Source organism: Pteropus alecto, unplaced genomic scaffold, assembly GCF_000325575.1.
Source record: "Pteropus alecto unplaced genomic scaffold, ASM32557v1 scaffold778, whole genome shotgun sequence".
NCBI lineage: Eukaryota > Metazoa > Chordata > Mammalia > Chiroptera > Pteropodidae > Pteropus > Pteropus alecto.
This window is the reverse complement of record NW_006441062.1, coordinates 609,197-630,145: the sequence shown is the minus strand read 5'-3', so window position 1 is coordinate 630,145 and position 20,949 is coordinate 609,197. Positions and strand designations below refer to the sequence as shown.

Here is a 20,949-nt window from a genome sequence, read left to right as displayed (position 1 = left end):
TAAATTTTATTAAAGTATTAAAGTATGTTTTCTACTTTTCAGAGAAAATGAAGTATTATATTTCAGTGATATATACTAGCCTTATTAAAGACCTACTGATTTTTGAATGATGAAATGAAAAACATTTAATTACTCATTTAGTTTATACTTTATGAGATTAAAACTTGCATCCTAGATCAGCTTATAATTCATTCTGGCTCTGTTAAATAGTTTATAGGATAAATGATGAAAATCTTTGTAATCTGTACTTAAATAATCTTCTACTTGTATACTGTAGGTTAGTGATTATTTCCAGAAGAGTATAATGGTATGTTTATATGGCAGAAGAAAGAAAAGAGAGGCTATTGTCCCTAAGGCATAATGTGAAGTATTAGGGAAGTAATAGTTTATTTGGAGAGATTTTAAGAAAAGTGAGAATTAAGATGAAATTATAAAATACAAAAGAAAATGAGTTGAAAGACAAGTTAGAAGAAAAAACGGTCTGGATCTCATTTGTCCCTAGAGAAGTAGTATTGAGCCAATATAAAGTATTTTGTTTTGTGTGTTTCTCATTTTAAGAGATGACTTTGTCTGCACTCTGTCAGGGTCTCTGTGAGGCCAAGATGTATTATGAGACTTTATTTTCAGTTCTTCCTAACTTTAGATTTTTTAAAAAAGATTTTCAGTATCTTTTTCTGTTCCTCTTTTTTTTTTTCTATTTCTGTCGTTGATTGTCTTTGGACATCTCATTTCTTTGTTTCATGGCTTATTAATAAAATGTGCTAGATATATAAATTATTATTGCTGTGTAGATTAGTTTTGGGCCAATATATCTTACATTTAGAGGATACTTTCCACATAAATAGATGGGTTATCTCATTTGTTTTCACAACAGTCTTTACATAATCTCTCCTTTTGTACTCAATGACATTGATAATCAGAAAGATTAAAGTAGCAGTCTGTAAAATTACTCAGTAAATGCAAGAACCAAGATAAGTACAGCTATTTCCTTGGGAGGAACTATTTTCTGTTGACAAGACATAATGTTTATATAAACATTTTCCTCACTACCATTGTACTTTGGTATAGTAACCTTTAATAATTTTATTTTTTAACTCTATTAAATTTAGTAAAAGGTCATTTCTTGGTATTTTCTATAGCAGATGTATTTCAGAATGTAAAAATTAAAAATTTTTTTTTTCTTTTTTTAACTCAAGATCCTGGTGTCCTGGGTATTTTTAATTTAATCTTTTTTTAAACCTCTAAGAAATTGGTTAGCTCACCATAGTACCAACTCTATTAGTTTAACAATTGTTCAAATACTGATATTGCTTTCATTGTTGGAATAGCATTTTTTTTTTTTCGGTAAGTACAGAATTACTTTATTTTAGACTAAAATATACATTTTTAAACATATGTCCACCTAAATGGCATTTTATGGTAAATAATTTTAATTGTATATATGCACATTTACCATTTTGGCAGGTTCTTTCTTTTTTTTTTTTTTTCCAGCTCAGTAATGTTAATTGTTCTAATTCTTTGGTTTCTGAATTAAATGAAAATCAAGATGCTCTCAGTTCATCATATAAAACAGCACAATTTGGAACATTATTCAAAAGATTAAACAGGTGAGCAAAGATGTGGAAGGAAATAACCTGTGGCATTCTTTCTTTGAATTATTTGATTTTAATGGACACATATTTTTAGTTAGAAATGGAAACAGACCTAAGTAATGCTTCTAGGGAAAAAAACCCGCTAGAAGTAAAATATAGCATTTAATTAAAATAGTTTTTCTAATGTGCACATCTACTTTTTATTTATTTAAAAAATATTTTAGGTTAGGGTGTTTTGTATCTCTCATAATCTCCATGAATTACTAGTTTTCTTTTTCTATATCATAAACACATTAACTTCTTTTCCATTTGTGACAGTTGATCCGTGTCCTACTTTTATTTTCTTGACGTCTGTATATAAATTCTGGTTCATTGTTTTAAATCCATTAAACTTGTAAAACCAGTTTGAATCACTCTTCATAATTGTGAAAAACCTTGACTCTGTAATCCTATTCCAGTCTTCCTTACTTTAGTAAATGGCACCACTATTCACTTAGTCGCTTAAACCAAAATAAAAGTCGTCTTTGATTCCTTCCTTTTCTTTAACTCCCAATATCTGTTTCACCAACAAGTATTGTCAATTCTGTATTCTAATAAACTTTAAAATTATTTACTCATGTTTCTATCTCTATGATTCTCTCTCAATCTAAGCTACCACTTCCTCTTGTTGGAAAATTGTAATGCCACATAAAAGTTCTTTTTGTTTCCTTTTAGTCCTCATTATAATCAGCATACACTGAACTTAAATATGCACTTTGATAAGTTTTGACGTATGTCAAATATAATGAACATGGTATTAATCATCTCGAGTAGTTTCTTTAGGCACCTTTGTAATCCTTTCCTCTGGCCACTTCACATCCCTTACCTCCATCCCAAGGCAACTGCTGATCTGCTTTCTGTCACTATTGATTAGTCTATTTTCTGGAATTTTATGTAAGTCACATCATGCAGCATGTTCTTTTTTTGGTCTAGCTTCTTTGACTTAGTGTAATTATTTTGAAATTCATCTATTTGTTGTTTGTATCAATAGTTTATTCTTTTTTATTGCTGAGTAGTATTCCATCATATGGACATAGCACAGTTCATCTGTTAATGGACATTGTATATTTCCCCCAGTTTTGGCTATTCCAAATAAAGCTGCTATACAAGTTTATGTAGAAGTCTTTGGACTTATGCTTTCATTTCTTTTGGGTAAATATCTACGAGTGCAATGGCTGGGTCATATAGTGTGTGTATGTTTAATTTTTCAAGAAACTGGCAAACTGTTTTCCAAAGTGATTTGTATGATTTTACATTCCTATTAGAAATGTATGAGAGTTCCAGTTGCACTATGTCCTTGACGACACTGCTACAATCAGTCTTTTAAAATTTATGCCATTCTGGTCATTGTAATTTTAATTGTGCATTTCCCTAATGACTGACAATGTTGGCATCGTTTCATGAGCTTATTAGCCATTAGTGTATCTTTGGTGAAATGCCTTGTTCATTTTCTTAGCGGTATCTTTTTGAAGTTAAAAAGGTTTTAATTTTTATGAAATTCTATCTATTATTACTCTTTGTTTATGAATCATGCATATGGTGTCAAACCTAACAAATTTTTACCTAAGCCAAGGTCATAAAGATTTTCTCATGTTTTCTTCTGTCTTGTCATTTTAGATCTTACATTTAGGTCTGATCTATTATGAGTTAATTTTTATATATGGCGTGAATTCATCATGTGAATAAGGGTCTGAATTTATCATATGCTCTATATATTTCGGCCTCAAGCAACGGCAGTGTTTACCACCAAGATAATGATTGTTTTTCACAAAGTCCCTGAGATAGGGCTCCCCCACCCTCTTCCCTAGACTTCTTGGCTGGTGGAGCTACCAGCCATGGAGCTGGGGGTGGAAGAAAGGCAATAAACCAAAGCTTAAACTCTACACAGACTCCCACTAGTAGTTCCAACTAAGGTTTAATAGTTTTTTTTTTTTTTTGAGGTACTGCTTCTCAGTTTATTGGATGTTTTTCGTTACTTCCCCAGATTCTGAAAGGGTTGTTTTTGCAAGAGTTGTCTGGTTCACTCTTATCTTTCCAGAAATCCTTCTCCACGTTGGTTACTTTTTGAATGTTAAACCAACTCTTGTATTCCTGAGATAAACTCCACTTGGTCACAACGTGCTATCTTATTATAAATTCTTGGATTTGATTTGCTAAAATTCGTTCGGAGTTTTTGTGTTAATCTTTATGAGGGATTATTTTCTAGGTTTCATTTTTTTAAAGTAACATCTTGGTCTGGTTTTTAATATCAGCCTAATGTTGATGTCATAGAATGAGTTGTGAAGTATTCCATCCTGTGTAATTTTCAGAAAGAGTTTGTCTAGAATTGGTATAATTGCTTCCTTAAATGTCTGGTACAGTTCATCAGTGAACCCACTTGGTATGGAGCTCTTTTTATGGGAATTTTTTTTTTTTTTTTACTATTATACTTTCCATTTTTTACTAGGTGTAGGCTAATATTTATTTTTTTCTTGAATGAGCTTTGGTAGTTTGTGTTATACAAAGAATGGATCTTATTTTCTATATTGTAGAATTTATTGACTTAAAGTTATCGTAAAATACTTAAAGGTTATCATAAAATCCCTTTATTATGCATTTAAAATCTTTAACATCTGTAGTGATGTCTTTTCTCTCATTACTAATATGGTAAGTTATAGTTCCTCTTTTTTTGGTCATTCTTGAGTAGAGACACATTTTATCTTCTCACTGAATCTTCTTTCAGTGTCACATGTTTCTTATTTTTCTCTTATTCATTGAATTTGCTCTTATTTCCTTTTGTCTTTTTTCTTTGTATTTAATTTTACTCTTTTTTTCTTGTGACCTAACATGTGGTCTTTTCTGGAAAATGTTACATGTATACTCGAGAAAAATGTGTCTTCTGCTTTTAGGTGAAATGTCCATCTAGTCATAATGTTTCATTTAAGGTCACTGTTGTTAATTTTCTGTCTGGACGATCTATCCATTAATGCCAGTCTTAAAGACCCATACTGTTACTGTAATACTATTGATCTGTCCCTTTATAGCTCGCGCACTCGCTTGCTCGCGCGCGCGCTCTCTCTCTCTCTCTCTATATATATATATTTTAGAGCTTCTATGTTGTATGTAGATATTTACAAGTTATATCTTCTTGTATTGATTCTGTTATCATTATGAAATGCCCTTCTTTGTCTCCTTTTACAGTTTTTGTTTTAAAGTCTATTATATCTGATATAAGTATTGCTACTTTAGCTTTCTATTTTTTCCCATTCTATTTGCTTGAAATATCTCTTTTTATCCCTTTACTTTCAGTCTTGTGTGTCTTTAAATCTGAAGTGGGTCTCTTATAGGCAGAATAGGTATGGGTCTTGTTTTTTTATCCATTTGGCTACCCTATATTTTTCGATTGGAGCATTTAGTCCATTTATAATTAAAGTAATTATTGATAGGTATGCAATTATTGGCATTTTATTGTTTTCTGATTGTTTTTGTAGTTCTCTGTTGCTTTCTTATTCTCTTGACCCCTTCTCTTGTATGTTGTTGACTTTCTATAGTGTTCTGATTGTATTCTTTTCTCTTTATATCTTGCATATCTCTTATAGATTTTTGGTTTGTGTTTTCCATGTGCTTCATATATACCAAACTGTGTTTATAGCCGTCTGTTTTAAAGTTCGATCACATTCTAAATTCACTACAATTTTTACTCATTCTCTCCATATTTGTTTTTGTCGTCAGTTTTTCCTTCTTCTGTATGTATATGTGTTTGTGTGTACCCCTATATTTATTGTTGTAATTATGCAGTTTTTGTCTTCCTACTTTTGTCTTTTAACCTTTGTACTGGCTTTGTAGTTGATTTATCTACTGCTTTTACCAAGCGTTTGCCTATGACAGTGAGATATTTTTTCCTTTCCTGTATTTTCTTACTCATATTTTTCATCTTTTCTATTTATAATACTGATTTAGTGGCAGTGAACTCCTTTAGCTTTTTCTTGTCTGCAAACCCTTTATCTCTCCTTCGATTCTAAAAGCCATGCTGATTAGAGTAATCTTGTTTGTGGATTTTTGCCTTTCATCATTCTGAATATTTTGTGCCATTTTCTTCTGGCCTATTAAAAAGATCAGCTTGGAGCTCCCTTAATTGTTCTTCTCTTGCTACTTTTAGGATTCTCTTTATCTGTAACTTTTGACATTTTAATTATGATGTCTTGGACTTCTTTGGGTTCATCTAGTTTGAGACTCTGCCCTTCTTGGACTTGTCTATTTCCTTTTTCATGTTAGGGAAGTTTTCAGTTACTGTTTCTTCAAATAGATTTTTAGTCACTTTCTCTTTTCTTTTTCTAGTATCCTTATGATGTGAATGCTGTTATGCTTGATGTCTCAGAGGTCCCTTCAACTATCCTAATTTTTAAAAAATTCTTTTTTCTTTTTGCTGTTCCAATTGAGTGTTTTCCACTACTTGTCTTCTAAATCACTCATTTAGTCCTCTGCTGCATGTAATCTGCTATTGATTTCATCTAATGTATTCTTCATTTCGGTTATTGTAGTCTTCATTTCCGACTGTTTCTTTTTTACGGTTTTTATCACTTTGCGTAAGTTCTCAGTGAGTTCATCTACTCTTCCCCTAAGTTCATTGAGCATCCTTATAACCAGTGTTTGAACTCTATCTCGTAGATTGCTTGTCTTCATTTTGTTTAGGTCTTTTTGTGGAGTTTTGTCCTGTTCTTTCATTTGGGACATGTTTTTTTGTCTCCTTATTATGGCTGACTCCCTGTGTTTGTATGTATTATGTAGGTCTACTACACCTCCCTGTCTTGACAGAGTGGCCTTATGTAGAAAGTATCCTGTGGGCCCAGTGGCATAGTATCCTTGGTCACTTGAACATGATGCTCTAGGGGTGTACCCAGTGTGGATTGTGTGTGCTTTCCTTTTGATGGGCCTTTCCTGCTATTGGCATGTCAGTGGGTGGGCTTGACCCTCAAGCTGATTGGCTGTGAGGACTTGCTGTGACTACAGCAGATTAGCTGTTATGTTATGGAGTGGGAGTCACTTTTATCAGGGCTGTGGTGCCAGCTGAGTCTGCCCTTTCATTTGTGGATCTGGTTAGGTTGTGCTCTGATGTGGTATGAAGCCAACCTCCAGGTGTGTTGGGTCTGGAGCCTCCTGGGAGGTGCTCTGGTGTAGGTCAAGGTTAGTTGCTGCTTGTGCCAGACTTGGGGCTACCTGATAGGAGCTACAAAGTGTTCTGTAGCTGTTTACTGCTTGTGCTGGGCTTGGAGGCAGTTGAGAAAGGCTATGCTATGAACCAAGGCTGGCCACCACTAGTGCCAGTTTTGGGGCCCTTTGATGGGCACCACAATATGAGCTGAGACCATCTGTGACTTATGCTGGGATTGTGGCTGCCTTGTTGAAACTATGTTCCAGTCCAAGACTGGCCACTGCTTATGCCAGGCTTGGGGCCACCTGATTGGAGTTATTGCAAGTTGAGACCCTTCGCCATTTATGCTGTGCTTGGGTCACTAAGGAAGAGCTACTGGGTATACTGAGGCTGGCCTCTGCTTTTTTGTGTGGCGGGGGAGGCGGGGCATTGTGTAGCTCTGAGAGATTTTGGGAAAGTCTGCATTGCAAGCTGAGATAGTCCATTTTGTGGAGGAGCCACTGGAATAGTTCTGGGCCTGGAGAGTAGGTTGGTGGGGCAGGATGAACAGTGTCAGCCAGTTTAATGGAGAGGACAGATTTGGCTCTGACCTGCGCTGGGCAGCTGGGCAAATGAAGAGCTCACCAAAAGAACAATGGCATTTACAAACTCTAGCCCTTGCCCTGAATCTAGTCAATTTAGTTTCTCCCCATATGTCCCTGGAACTTTTGGACTTGCTGCCCCTGTGCTGGAGCTTAGAGCCAATGAGTTTGTATGCCTGTCCTTTAAGAGCATGTGTCTTGGTCTTCTGCAGCCGTTTGTCTTTCGCAGATGCAATCCCTGTTGGTTTTCACAGTGAAATGTTATGGCACTGAGCCCTGGGCTGGGGAGCCAGGTGTGGGTCTGGTATCCCTCACTTAGGGCGGCCTCTGCAGCCAAAATATCCCTCTCAATTCTTAATTGCCACATGTGGGTGTCAGACCTTCCTATTCCACATCTTTGCCCCTCCCACTAGTTATAGGTGGCTTCTTTATATCTGTAGTAATAGGAATTCCCCATCCTAGAGCTAACCAGGCCTGACCCTTCTTAGCTTCTGAGATCAGATGAGATCAGTTATAGGAATTCTCTTCAGCTAGTCTTCAGAGGGTTCTCACTGATAGTTGTTCTATAATTTAGTTGTAATTTTGATATGAAGTGAGCACAGAGTTTACCTACTCCACCATCTTGACTAGAAGTCCCAGTAATATATTCTTTTTACTATATATAGAGTTAAAAAAAATTAGAAAGCATGTTTTTTATATTTAATCACAAAATTTTCATGTTTGGTGATCTTCATTATTTTGTGTAGATCTGGATTTCCAACTGATGACATTTTTCCTCTGTTCAAAAGATTTCCTTTAATATTTTTTGTAGTGTGGGTCTTATGGTTATTCCTTCGTCTTTTGTATATCTATATGCCTTTATTGTTGAAAGATGTCTTCTGCTTACATTGTTTCCAATAAGAAGTTTGCTGTCATCTTAAAATATGTGTATATATATATATAAAATTTTTCTCTTTTTAAAAAATCGTTCTATCTTCGATTTTCTACCATGGATTCTATCCTTGATGAGGATGTTCATTTTCATTCTGTTTGGGCTGTGTTGAGCCTCCTTGGATATGTGGACTTACAGTTTTTATCATTGGAAAAAATATTCAGCCTTTAATTTTTCAAATATTTTTTCTGATTCCTCTTTCCTTTGGAGACTCAAATCACATGTAAATTAGTCCACTTGAAGTTGTGTCACAGTTTACTGATGCTCTGTTTATTTTCAATCTTTTTTCTCTCATATTTAATTTTGTATAGGTTATATTGCTATATCTCTATTCACTATCTTCTTTTGTCTAATCTCATAAAACCTATCAGTGTATTTTTCTTTTTAGAAGTTGGGTTTAACTTTTTTATGTCTTACATATATCTATTCAATACATTCAGTCTTTCCTCTATCTTCTTGAATATAGAGAATATGGTTTTATCTCTTTTAAATGTTATGGTCTACAAATTATTTCATTTGTTTCCTTCTTGGTCTGTTTCTAATAATTGATTTTTCTCCTCATGGTTTGTAACTTTCTGCTTCTTTGACTTCATGGTAATTTTGTTTGGATTCCGTACATTGCGAATTTTATCTTTTTGGTTTCTGGCAATTTTTGTAATTGTATAAGTTTGTCCTAAGCTTTGTTCTGGGATACACTTCAATTAGTTGGAAATAGAATGATCTTATTGAGTCTGGCCTTAATTTTCGTTAAGCAGGACCAGATATGTCTTCAGTCTATGGCTAAGACAGTACCTTTCTGAGTATTCTCTGATGTCCTTTGAATTACAAGGTTTTTAACTCTGGTAGGAACACAAAATTTTCCCTTCCCTGTGTGAGCGCTCCTCGAATTGTTCCAACTTCTCTTCTTGGGTGGGTCTTTTCCCAGCCTTAGGTAATTACCTCAGATGCATGTGCTGATCGCTACTTACCTAAAGATTTGAAAACTCTAGATCTCTGGAGCTCGCTCTCTCTTTGAAGCACTCTCCTTCATGGTACTCTGCCCTGTGAACTCTATCTTCTTTATCTCTCTGAACCCCCAGCTCTGTTTCTTCAACAAAGGGAGTCTATGGGCTCTGGTCTCTATTCTGTGGCTTGAATACTCTCTTCAGGCATTAAGGTAGGAACAATCATAAGGTTTATCTCATTTGTTTTCTCTCTGTCAGAGATCATTATCCTGTTCTACCTGATGGCCCATGTCTAAAAACCATCGTTTTATATATATATTTTTTGTTTTTTAACTTGTCAGACAGGGGGATAAATCTTGTCATTCTTACTTCATTTTGTCCAGGTGGAAGTCCTGAAGTTCATAGTTACCCAGCATTCAGATTGATATTTTTCAAGGCAAAAACCAAGTTTTACTTTTGTAGTTAGAATCTTTCCATATTTCTTATTGTTCTTTTCAAAAATTAATCTCTGCATAATCTAGGCCCTTTTATCTTTTAAGACTTAGGTAATAAGTTTTCTTTCTATTCTAGCTTTATTTCTCTTCTTTTTGTTTCTCAGACATGCTGCAAATCTTGCATTTGTGCTTATTATTCCATCCCCCTGGAATATACTTACTCTTTTCTATACATTTCTAACCATTCTGTATATTTAGTTTATTTATCACTTTCTTACTAGAGACTTTCCTGGCCGAATTATCTGAACAGGACCTCCAACACAAATTCCATCACGTGATCTTATAGCACATGTAAAATACTATAATTATCTTATTTGTATACTTCTTTCTTTTCTTCATTGTTACTTATTAATGGTTAATTATCTTATTGTTTTTCTTAACTAGAATATAAGCTGTATTGCCTTCCTACCACATAGTAGGCATATATTAAGTATCTGTTGAATTTTATATTATCTGTAGGAAAGAATAAAGAAGTTGGATTGATTTGTCTTAATAAGACTTAAGTTTTTAGTATAATTTCTGTCATCTCTGCAAGTAACAATCCTTCCCATCATTTAGTCCCCAACTCCAATGCTATCTGCCTGATTTTTCCCAAGCAAACAAATTTCCTTTTTTTTTCTATTTACTATTGTATTACTTGACTGTAGCCTAGCATTTATCACTTTCTAGTTTTTTTTCTTTTTCTAGACTTTCTTGTGAGAAATAACTGCACCGTACATTTCTCTATGCTCAAAGCTCTCAATGAATGATTTTCCTGAATCACAATACTTAAAATAACTTTTTAAAATGATGATTTACAGTTGTAGTATGTTTTCTAACTTTTGAAGCGCTTTTACATGAATTTTCTTATTTAGAGTATGAGAAACTTCTGTGGTGGTGATGATTAATACTGTTGTATACTATAGTTATGCATTATTTTGCCCAAAACATCAATAAGACCCATATTGAGAAACAGTGTAGGATCATGATCTGTGAACTGAAAAAACATCTCTCTCTTTAATATCAAACTGAATTATTTTATCTCTCTTTCTCCAACATGTGGCACAGTGCCTAGAACACAGCAGGTATACCTGTTTATTAAATAATAAGTAACTTAAAAAATAAAATTGGAAATCAATCAGAGTTTTAGCAGTCTGTTTCTTTTCTAAATTTCTTTGGTATTTCCAATCTCTGGAACAACCCAATCTCAAATTTCTAGACAGTGGCAACAAAATCCAGAATATTTTGATTTCTAATTATTTTCTATGATAGCTTTGATTCTTATATACAAGTTGGACATAACCTGGAGTTATGATTTCTTCATTGGAAGGGAACATATAAGTTATTAGTATAACCATTTAATTCAGTTTATTACTTGGTTTTATTATTTATTTGCATCTATATTGATCATCCTTGAGACCATCAGAGGTGTTTTTATATCCTTATTAGGTTGAGAAATATCTATTATAGTGTCCTCATAACTATTTGATTTACTATTTGCACACTGGGGATAATTTTTCTCTGTACAGCCTTAAAAATATCTCCTCTGGTTAAATGGAGCATCAGTGACATATAGTGGTTGTCTAGGTTATTTGCTAGACATTATTACACAGGACATACTGTATTTTGGTCATGAATATAACAGTAAATTGAACCACGTACTAATTTTTTATGTTGAGATACTAAAGTAAGTGTAGATTATTTTTATACTCACTAAGGTATTAACAGGACTGCATTAGACAAATTTCCACCTGAAGTAATATTATTTATTTAAATTTGAAAAAATAGTCTAGGCAAATGTTAATAGCTGCTCAATATGTTCTCTAAGAATTTAAGAGTTTCTAAATGAAAATGCTCTATCCTTTTTTTGCTAAATATGTTTTTTTTTTTTTAACCCCAAAGTCCAGGAAATAGGAATTTTCTCACTGGAAGATGTGCAGTAGTTATGGGTGAAGATTTTGGAAGCACAGATGAGAGAAGACAGTCAGACTCCATTAATGAAAAACAATCAGTACAAGATATTTGGGGAGAAAATAGAAAAGAAGTTTCAAATTTTCTTGAAGATATGAACCAGCCAACCTCCAGCCTTCTACCAGAGAAAATGGACCCTCTTATTAATGAAAATTTGATCAATTTATTAAGCATGGATCAACAGAAGATAAAGAAAACATTTGACAAGTGTGGTTATGAAAGGATGGGAGATATCTGTGCAGTCACTAGCTCTGATAAAAACCATTCCACTGGTAGATGCATTAGAAGTATTTTTACAGATCCAGAGTTGACCTTTAGTAATTTTAACTTTAATACAGGTTATCCGGAAAAGTGCCAACCAAACAAGAACTATCAGAAAGAGTACAGCAATGATGAAAGAAACAATCTTAGTACATATTTTGAGAAGGATTGTTATCCACCCAGCTCTGAAAAAAAAGGTTGGTATTGTACATGGAAAATGTAATAATATATTGAGCTTTTTATTTTCAGTTTTAGTACATTTATTTTTACTAAATATATATGTTTAGTAAATACATACGCATGCACATGTGTGTATTTGTGTGTGTATATATTTAGAGGAATATGAAATTAAAAATAGAATGATATTCTATTATGTGACATTGTGGATCAGGGATTTCCCTCCATATAGGTTGTGGGACCCAGGTCTGGCTGTAATCCAAGCTCACAGCTAGAAATAAGACCCCAGATTTAGAATGGTACATTAGTGTAGTAGGGCACCTGCGCCTAAAATATGTAAACATACTTCAGCTTATTGTATCACGCATGTGTGGCTGAATGCCACTATTGTACTCTGCTTTGTGTGGAGCCATGCGGTCCCCTGGAAAACAGAAGGGGAGCAGAAGTGCACACAGTACCGCACTGCCCCCCAATAGAAGTGCACTCCCCACAATAAAGTTCGTGCCTGCCATTTCATTCTCATGTCGGCCTTTTGTTCATTCTTCCAACTGGGTGTCTCACCATCGAACCTTCCCTTCTTGATTAGCTCGGTGCTGACATGGATAATACTAATAAGTTTCAAATAAAAAAAAAGTCTATGCTGAAGTTTTATTTTAATGCATACTTTTATTTTTAAAAGGAAAATTTGAAATGGATTACCAAGAGAAGACACCACAGATAGAAATCCGGAAATATCCAGTGAACCATACGTAAGTCTTTAGGTGAATCTAGGGAATATGAATCTAGAATAATGCATGTTGAAGAGTTGAACTGATGCAAAGTGAGATAGGCATATTGCTGTCTGAGGGTGGGCAGACTGGCCTCAAAAAAGCCTAACCAGTTGTCAGAATCTTAGTTATATCACCCTACTTGGGAGTATGTTGTTCATATTTGCCAGCACAAAAGAATCTTATCTGAATCTTGGTGTTAATTAGATTTAAGGAAACTGACTTTTGTGTTCAAGAAACTATATGTCCTCCAGAATATTAATCTATTAATTTACAGTAAGAAATGGAAAGATCACATGTATAGGAATGATTAATGGCATGATAAGCATATTTTCTAACTTTGGGCAGCTTTCCATGGGATGGTTGCTTGGTTATGATAGAATCAGGAAAAGAGAGTGATAAAATTAAAATGTTAATAGTACAAGGAAGCATATTGATAGTTTATGGCACTGCAGTTATAGCTAATTACACAGAACTTGTAGTTTCGGAATGCTCCTAACTTTCTAGGTAGTAATTGTGATTTACTCAAATGTAATTTGGTAATTGAAAATCATGAACTAGTATAGATTTTTTTTTCTGGAAGTACTTACAGAAATACTAAAAGTATCTTTATAAAATGAATGCATAGATGCCATTTATGGGACTGGCATAGTAATTAAAACATAGATTCACAGTTTACTTAATAAACAGATTCTCTACCAAATCTCTAAATATCCAGAAATTTATGAATGGAAAACATCATTTTAGGCCTTGAATTTTAAAATGTACTTTATAAAAACAATTTAAAACATGCTTTCTAAACATGGCTTCAGACCCACATCAGTTGAGGGAGTGATTTTAAAATATACCAAGTTTGACTCACACATAATAGGCCCCTTAGAATGGAGCTTATGAATCTTTATTTTTTAAAAAGCTTTTCTTCTAATTCCGAGCTGCAGCCGACTTTGGAAACCATAATGTAGAACAATAATTTTCAGAGAGAATAAAGCAAACTTTAATACTGTCTTATTTATGACCCTAGGGGTAATATCCCTTTGGAAGAATTGCATTCTAAGCAATCATGGAACTTTGGACTTGGCGAGGTAAAGCACATCTTACATTAACTTTACAATTAAGTCAATTGTATTATCAGGTCATATTTTAATATTTGTAACTTACTTTGATTTAAGGTTAGCTTTTACTGAAAAAAATTTTTTAGGCTAACTCCTTTTCTTACATTTTCTTACTTGGGAAATTTTAGCTTAAATCTAGAAATAAAATTAATACCTTTCAGAAACTGTAACATGCCTTATTTGAGACAAACCAATCTAGGTAAACATTAAATTATTTTGATAAATCTTACAAAATTTCTTCCAAGATGAAAATGTTTTTTAGATTTTAGAAATACTGAAACATCTATAAAGACTGGTTATGTAAGTTGTAACCTCTGCTGATAATTAGGGAATATGATTATTATAACAGTATGGGCATTGTGCTAGGAGCTTTAAGTACTTTAAAGTGCAAGAGCCTGATCTTGTAGTCTTCACAGCAAAAGAAACTTAACTTCAGGGAGATTAAGTAACTTGCTCAAGGTCACACACTCAAGCCAGGGTTCACATTCTTGCCTTATCTGACTATATTTTCAGTTATACTAATTGTTTTCTCTTTTTATCTTCAGTAAATATGCACTGAGTATACATTATGAACTCATTTAATAGCTATTTATTGAATATCTCCTATATGCTAGACACTGGGGATACAGTGGTGACATAGTTTTTGTTGTCATAAAGATTATGCATTAGACTCTGCAAGGTACAGAAGTGAAAGGACATGGAACCAATCTTTAAGAAGCTATAATTCAATAGCTAGACAATGGAAAAAGCTAATGCACTTAGATAAATTGCTTCCATTGAAGTTTGTACAAAAAGGCTGTGGGAACCTAGTAAAAGGCAGTTCTAAGATTCATGTGTAGTCAGGAGGAAGATATGATTGAGGAGAAAAGTTTTGAATAAACTGAATAAAGTGAATAAACTTACCAAAAGGACTAACTGCCTTCATCTTATGAAGGAGCAACATAGAAACTAGGATGTGAGAGAGTATAGCTAGTTTTAGAAACTGCAAGTAACTTGTTTTAGTTATTGTTATTGCTACTACTGTAGTACAAATTATAAGGTGGGGGGATGACAAGAGATAATTTTACACAATATAAATGGCCAGATCATAAAAGATCTTGTATGCCACATGATAGTTTAATTTTCTATCAGCAAACAGCCATTGAAAAAATTTTAGCAGAGGAGTATGATAAAATTGGAGTATTAAGAAGTTGTGTCTGGCAACAATGAGGAGAGATTTGAGAAGTGGCAGGACTCAAATATTGGGGGCTTGAAGGTGAGCAGTGGCTGTAAGGATTGAAATAAGGGAAGAGCTATCACAGTGATTTAGAAACTCGAAATTCGATAGGCTTGGTGATTTGGTAAGGGATAAGTAAAAAAGCGAAGACTATCTTGATTTTTCATTTGGGTAAATGGGTAGTTGGTGGATGGTGCCATACACCAAGATTGAAAATAGGAAGAGGTTGCAGGAAAGGTTAACTTCACCAATATTCATGTACCCTCTTTCATAGAACAGAGCTGTCACTGTGAAATGGCTACTCAGCCAAGGAACACATTTTCTGATCTATCCATCTTAAGTGTGGCCATGAGGCTAGATCTCAGTAATGGAATGTTATTGGAAGTGATGTACATTATTTTCAAGGATTGTAAGAAATGAGAATTCCTTTTCCATGTTATACTTCTTTTAATGGCTGGATGGCAGTGAAGCCCTAAGGGATGTTTAGAGTTACAAGATGGGAAGGACTGAGTTTCTAAATCACTAGGTGGGGAAAAAATGTTTGCTGACCAGGAAAACTCATTTTAGATTACATGAGAAAGAAACAATAGTGTTTAAGCATTATACATTTTGTGATTTAAAAAAAATACGTAGAATTACTCTGATTCAGGAGGGGAGCAGATTTCTAAGATTATGAATTACATTTGCTCTGTTGAGGTCGATTGAAAGTCTTCTGAAAAATCTATGAAGTAGATGAACATGTTTAGTTGTTATATATACAGTGCTTGAGCTCAGAAGATATTTTTAGTATTTAGTGGTAAGTCATAATCGAATACATTTATTATATGATTCTCAAGAGAAAATGTATAGAATAAGAACAAAAGTTGACAAGAGTCCTGAGGAGGCAAAGCATTTAAAGTTGGAGGATGTGTAGTAGAAGAGAAACCAAAAACAGTGACTGAGAATAAACTAGAGATGTTTGAGGAGTACTAGAAGAATGGTGTCATAAGAAAGAAAAAGAAGATTGTCAAGGAGGGGAATGTGGTCAGTACTATCAGATGCTGCCCTGTTAATCCTTTAAAGAACTTGTATTTTCCCAAATATGAATAATATAGATACATTCTCAGAGGAATTAACAATAGGTAAGAATACTTAAAAAACCAACTGTTTGATTATATCTATGGCAGCTTGAATGTGGCTAAAGACAAAAGAAAATAAGCCCATTGATGGATCATGAAGGGAATCAGGTGTAATGAGGAGTTCTTTGGCTAGAGCAGGCATAGGGCTTTTAATTTGTGATACCTGGACAGGGCTTAAGGTGTAGTGGAACCCTGACTAAATCTTAATTTCTATAATAGAAACCAAGGCAGTAGTCACCATAGGAGAGAAAGAAAGGCAGGGGCAGAGGGTTTGGGCTGTACCTGCCCACTGGTTTGAGAAAATCAGAACCAGTAGTTCCTACTGAGGCAGAATTAATGAAAAGACAGAAGCATCAAGCAAACAATAAGTCAAACCAAACAAAAATTTCTCTTGGAATACAGGTAGTGAGAAGGGAATGGAGAAGTAGGAGTGTTCCCAAGATTCTTTTGTTCCCAAGATTGCTTTTGTGGAAGCAATAGGAAAGAACAAAGAATAATTTTTTTAATTGAGAGTTAATTGACATGTAATAGTTTATTAGCTTCAGATATACAACTTAATGATTCAATATATGTATATATTGCAAAATGATCACCACAGTAAGTCAGGTCACCACACATAGTTACAAATTATTTTTTCTTATAAGAAATTTTAAGATCTACTCTCTTAGAAACTTTCAGATACATAATACAGTATTAATTATACTCACTGGCTGTACATTATGTCCTCAGGACTTATTTTATAACTGCAAGTTTATATATTTTGATCCCCTTCCTCTGTTTCACCTATACCCCACCCCTCTGGCAACTTCTAGTCTGTTCACTATATGAGTTTATATTTTTGTTTTTGTTTTAGATTGCATGTATAAGTGAGATCACGTGGTTTTTGTCTTTCTCTGACTTATATCACTTAGCATGATACCCTCTAGGTCCATCCATGTTGTAACAAATGGTAGGATTTCCTTCTTATGGTTGAACATTGAGGGTGCCTTGCCTGGGAAAGACAATTAATGGGAATCCTGTAATCATCCCAGAGCTCTGTGTACATATTTCAGAGCTTGCCCAAGGGAAAGGTGACCAAAGATCTGGGTTCACCTAGATGCCAACATGGCAGATTAGTTTTAAGATGGAGTCAAGAACTTGTGTTCTACACAGACTGTCTTATCTTCTAACATTTTTATGGTTTCAGGTCTTAACATTTGAGTCTTTAATCCATTTTGAATTAATTTGTTTATGGTGTAAGATGTGTCTATTTTCATCCTTTCATATGTGGCCGTTCAGTTTTTCCAACACTTTATTGAAGAGACTATCCTTTCCCCTTTGTATATATTCTTGGCTCCCTTGTCATAAATTAATTGACCATATATACGTGGCTTATTTCTGTCTCTTTATCCTCTTCCATTGGCTTATGTGTCTGTTTTTATGCCAATATCATACTGTTTCGGTTATTAAAGCTATGTAATATTGTTTGAAATTAGGAAGTGAGATGCTTCCAGCTTTGTTCTTTTTTTCTCAAAATTGCTTTGGCTATATGAGGTCTTCTGTGGTTTCATACAAATTTTAGTATTTTTTGTTCTATTTCTGTGAAAAATGTCATTGGAGCTTTGGTGGGGATTGCATTCAATCTATAGATTGCTTTGGGTAGTATGGACATTTTAACAATGTTAATCAAGTTCATGATCTTGGCATATCTTTCAATTTATGTCTTTTCTTTCATCATGTCTTAATAGTTTTCAGTATATGGGTCCTTTACCTTCTTGGTTAAATTTATGCCTAGATATTTTTGATGGGATTGTTTTCTTAGTTTCTATTTCTGATGGTTCATTATTAGAGTAGAGAAACACAACTGATTTTTGTATATTGATGATATATCCTATAACTTTACTGAATTTATTTATCCTAACAGGTTTTTGTTGTTGTTGTTGGAGTCTTCAGTGTATTCTATATATAATACCATGTTATCTGCAAATAAAGACAATTTTACTTGTTTCTCTTTTGGATGTTCTCTCTCTCTCCTCTCTCTCCTCTCTCGCCTCTCTTTCTTTCCTCTCTCTCCTCTCTTTCTTTCCTCTCTCTCTTCTCTTTCCTCTCTCTCCTCTCTTCTCTTTCCTCTCTCTCCTCTCTTTCTTTCCTCTCTCTCCTCTCTTTCTTTCCTCTCTTTCCTTTCTTTCCTTTCTTTTTTTTTTGCCTCATTTCTCCAGCTAGGACTTCCAATATTATATTGATTAAAAGTGGTGAGCGTGGACATCCTTCTCTTGTTCCTGATCTTAGAGTAAAAGCTTTCAAATTTCCATTGTTGAGTATGATGTTAGCTATAGGTTTGTCATATATGGTCTTTATTATGTTGAGGTTTGTTCACTTTATGCCTTTTTTGTTGTGAGTTTTTAATCATGAATGGATGTTGAATTTTGCAAAATGCTTTTACTGAATCTATTGAGATGAACTTATGGTTTTTATCCTTCATCTTGTTAATGTGGTATATCACATTGATTTGCATATGTCGAGCCATCCTTATATCTCTGGAAATAAATCCTACTTGATCATGTATGATCATTTTAATGTATTGTTGAATTGGTTTGCTAATATTCTGTTCAGAATTTTTGCATCTGTGTTCATCAGGTGCATTGTCCTGTAATTTTCTTTTCTTGTAGTGTCCTTTTCTGCTTTTGGCATAAAGGTAATACCGGCCTCATAAAATAAATGTGGAAGCGTTCCCTTATCTTGTATTTTTTTTCGGAAGAGTTTGAGAAAGATTGGTATTATTTTTCTTTAAATGTTAGAATTGACCAGTGAAGCCATTGGTCCTAGACTTTTGTGTGTTAGGAGGTTTTTGATTACTGTTTCACTCGCCTTACTAATAATCAGTCTATTCATATTTTCTATTTCTTCATGAGTCAGTCTTGGTAGTTTGTATGTTTCTAAGAATTTATTGGTTTCTTCTAGGTTGTCCAATTTATTGGTGTATAATTGTTCATAGTCGTCTTTTATGATTCTTTATGTTTTTGTGTTATCAGTAGTAGTAACATCTCTTATTTCTGAATTTGAGTTCTCTCCTTTTCTTGTTGAATCTAGCTAATGGTTTATAAACTGGGTTTTTCTTTTCAAAACCAGCTCTTAGTTTCATTGATTTTTTTTTTTTTTTAGTCTCTATTTCATTTATTTCCACTTTGTCCTTTGTTATTTCTTCTGCTAACTGTAGGCTCAGTTTGTTCTTTTTCTAGTTCCTTGAGGTGTAAAGGTAGTTTGTTTGAGTTCTTTCTTATTACCTTTTTAAATTTAACTTTTAAAAAATTAAGGTTATTGGAGGTAACATTGGTTAATACAATTATATAATTTTCAGGTGTACATTATCATTCTACATTTGTATATTCTGTTGTGAATTTATCACTCAAAGTCCAGTTTCTTCAGCTACCATATATTTGACCCCCATGAGTCTCTGTTTGTTTGCCCTGTTTGTTTGTTCATTTGTTGCTTTTAGGTTTATATCCCACACATAAGTGATATCATGTGATTTTCAACTTTTTCTGTCCAGCTTATTTTGCTTAGCATGATTATCTTGTTCATCCATGTTGTTGCAAAAGGCAGTATTTCATCTCTTCTTATGGCTGAGTAATATTCCATTGTATATATGTGCCACAGCTTCTTTATCCAGTCATCTATCATAGGACACTTTGATTGCTTCCATGTCTTGACCACCGTGAATAATGCTGCTATGAACATCAGTGTGCAAATATCTTTTTGGATATGGATTTTCAAGTATTTGGGGTAAATTCCCAGTAGAGGGATTGCTGGGTCATATGGTAGATCAATTCTTAGTTTTTTGAGGAAACTCCATGCTGTTTTCCATAGTGGCTGTACCAATTTGCAGTCCCACCAGCAGTGGATGAGGGTTCCTTTTTCTCTGCATCCCCTCCAACATTTGTTATTACTTGTCCTGTTGATTATAGTCATTCTAACAGGTGTGAGATGGTATCTCATTGTGGTTTTGATTTGCATTTTCCTAATAGCCAGCAATGTTGAGCATCTTTTCAAATATTTGTTGGCCATTTGTATGTCCTATAGGGAGAAGTGTCTGTCAGGTTCCTCTGCCCATTTTTTGATGTGGATCATTTTTTGTTGTTGTCGTTGTTGTTGAATTGTATTTCTTTGTCTATTTTGGATATTAGGCCCTTATCGGAGGTGTTGCTTGTAAATATATTTTCCCATTCGGATGGTTCTCTCTTTACCTTGTTGATAATTTCTTTTGCTGAGCAGAAACTTTTGAGTTTGATGTAGTCCCATTCATTTATTTTAGCTTTTACTTCCCTAGCTTTTGAGGTCAAATTCATAAAATTCTCTTTAAGTCCAAGGTTCTTGAGTTTAGTTTCTATGTTTTCATCTGTGCATTTTATTGTTTCAGGTCTTATATTCAGGTCTTTAATCCATTTTGAGTTAATTTTGGTGTGTGGTGATAGACAACAGTCTAGTTTCATTCTTTTGCAGGTGGCTTTCCAGTTTACCCAGCATCATTTATTGAAGAGGCTTTCCTTTCTCCACTATATGTTTTTGGCTCTTTTGTTGAAAATTATTTGCCCATATAAATATGGGTTTACTTCTGGACTCTCGATTCTGTTTCACTGGTCTGTGTGTATTTTTTTTT

At 34.0% G+C, this 20,949-nt stretch overlaps 1 protein-coding gene across 1 annotated transcript in view; it reads left to right on the top strand.

Annotated features, from left to right (window-relative positions):
* CUNH12orf40 (chromosome unknown C12orf40 homolog) overlaps positions 1-20,949 on the top strand; it is a 53,487-nt gene that overhangs the window by 13,592 nt on the left and 18,946 nt on the right. The window contains exons 8-11 of the mRNA XM_015594357.1: positions 1,492-1,607; positions 11,594-12,120; positions 12,780-12,849; positions 13,889-13,949. Coding sequence (XP_015449843.1) covers positions 1,492-1,607; positions 11,594-12,120; positions 12,780-12,849; positions 13,889-13,949 — 774 coding nt within the window. The remainder of the gene's footprint in view (positions 1-1,491; positions 1,608-11,593; positions 12,121-12,779; positions 12,850-13,888; positions 13,950-20,949) is intronic.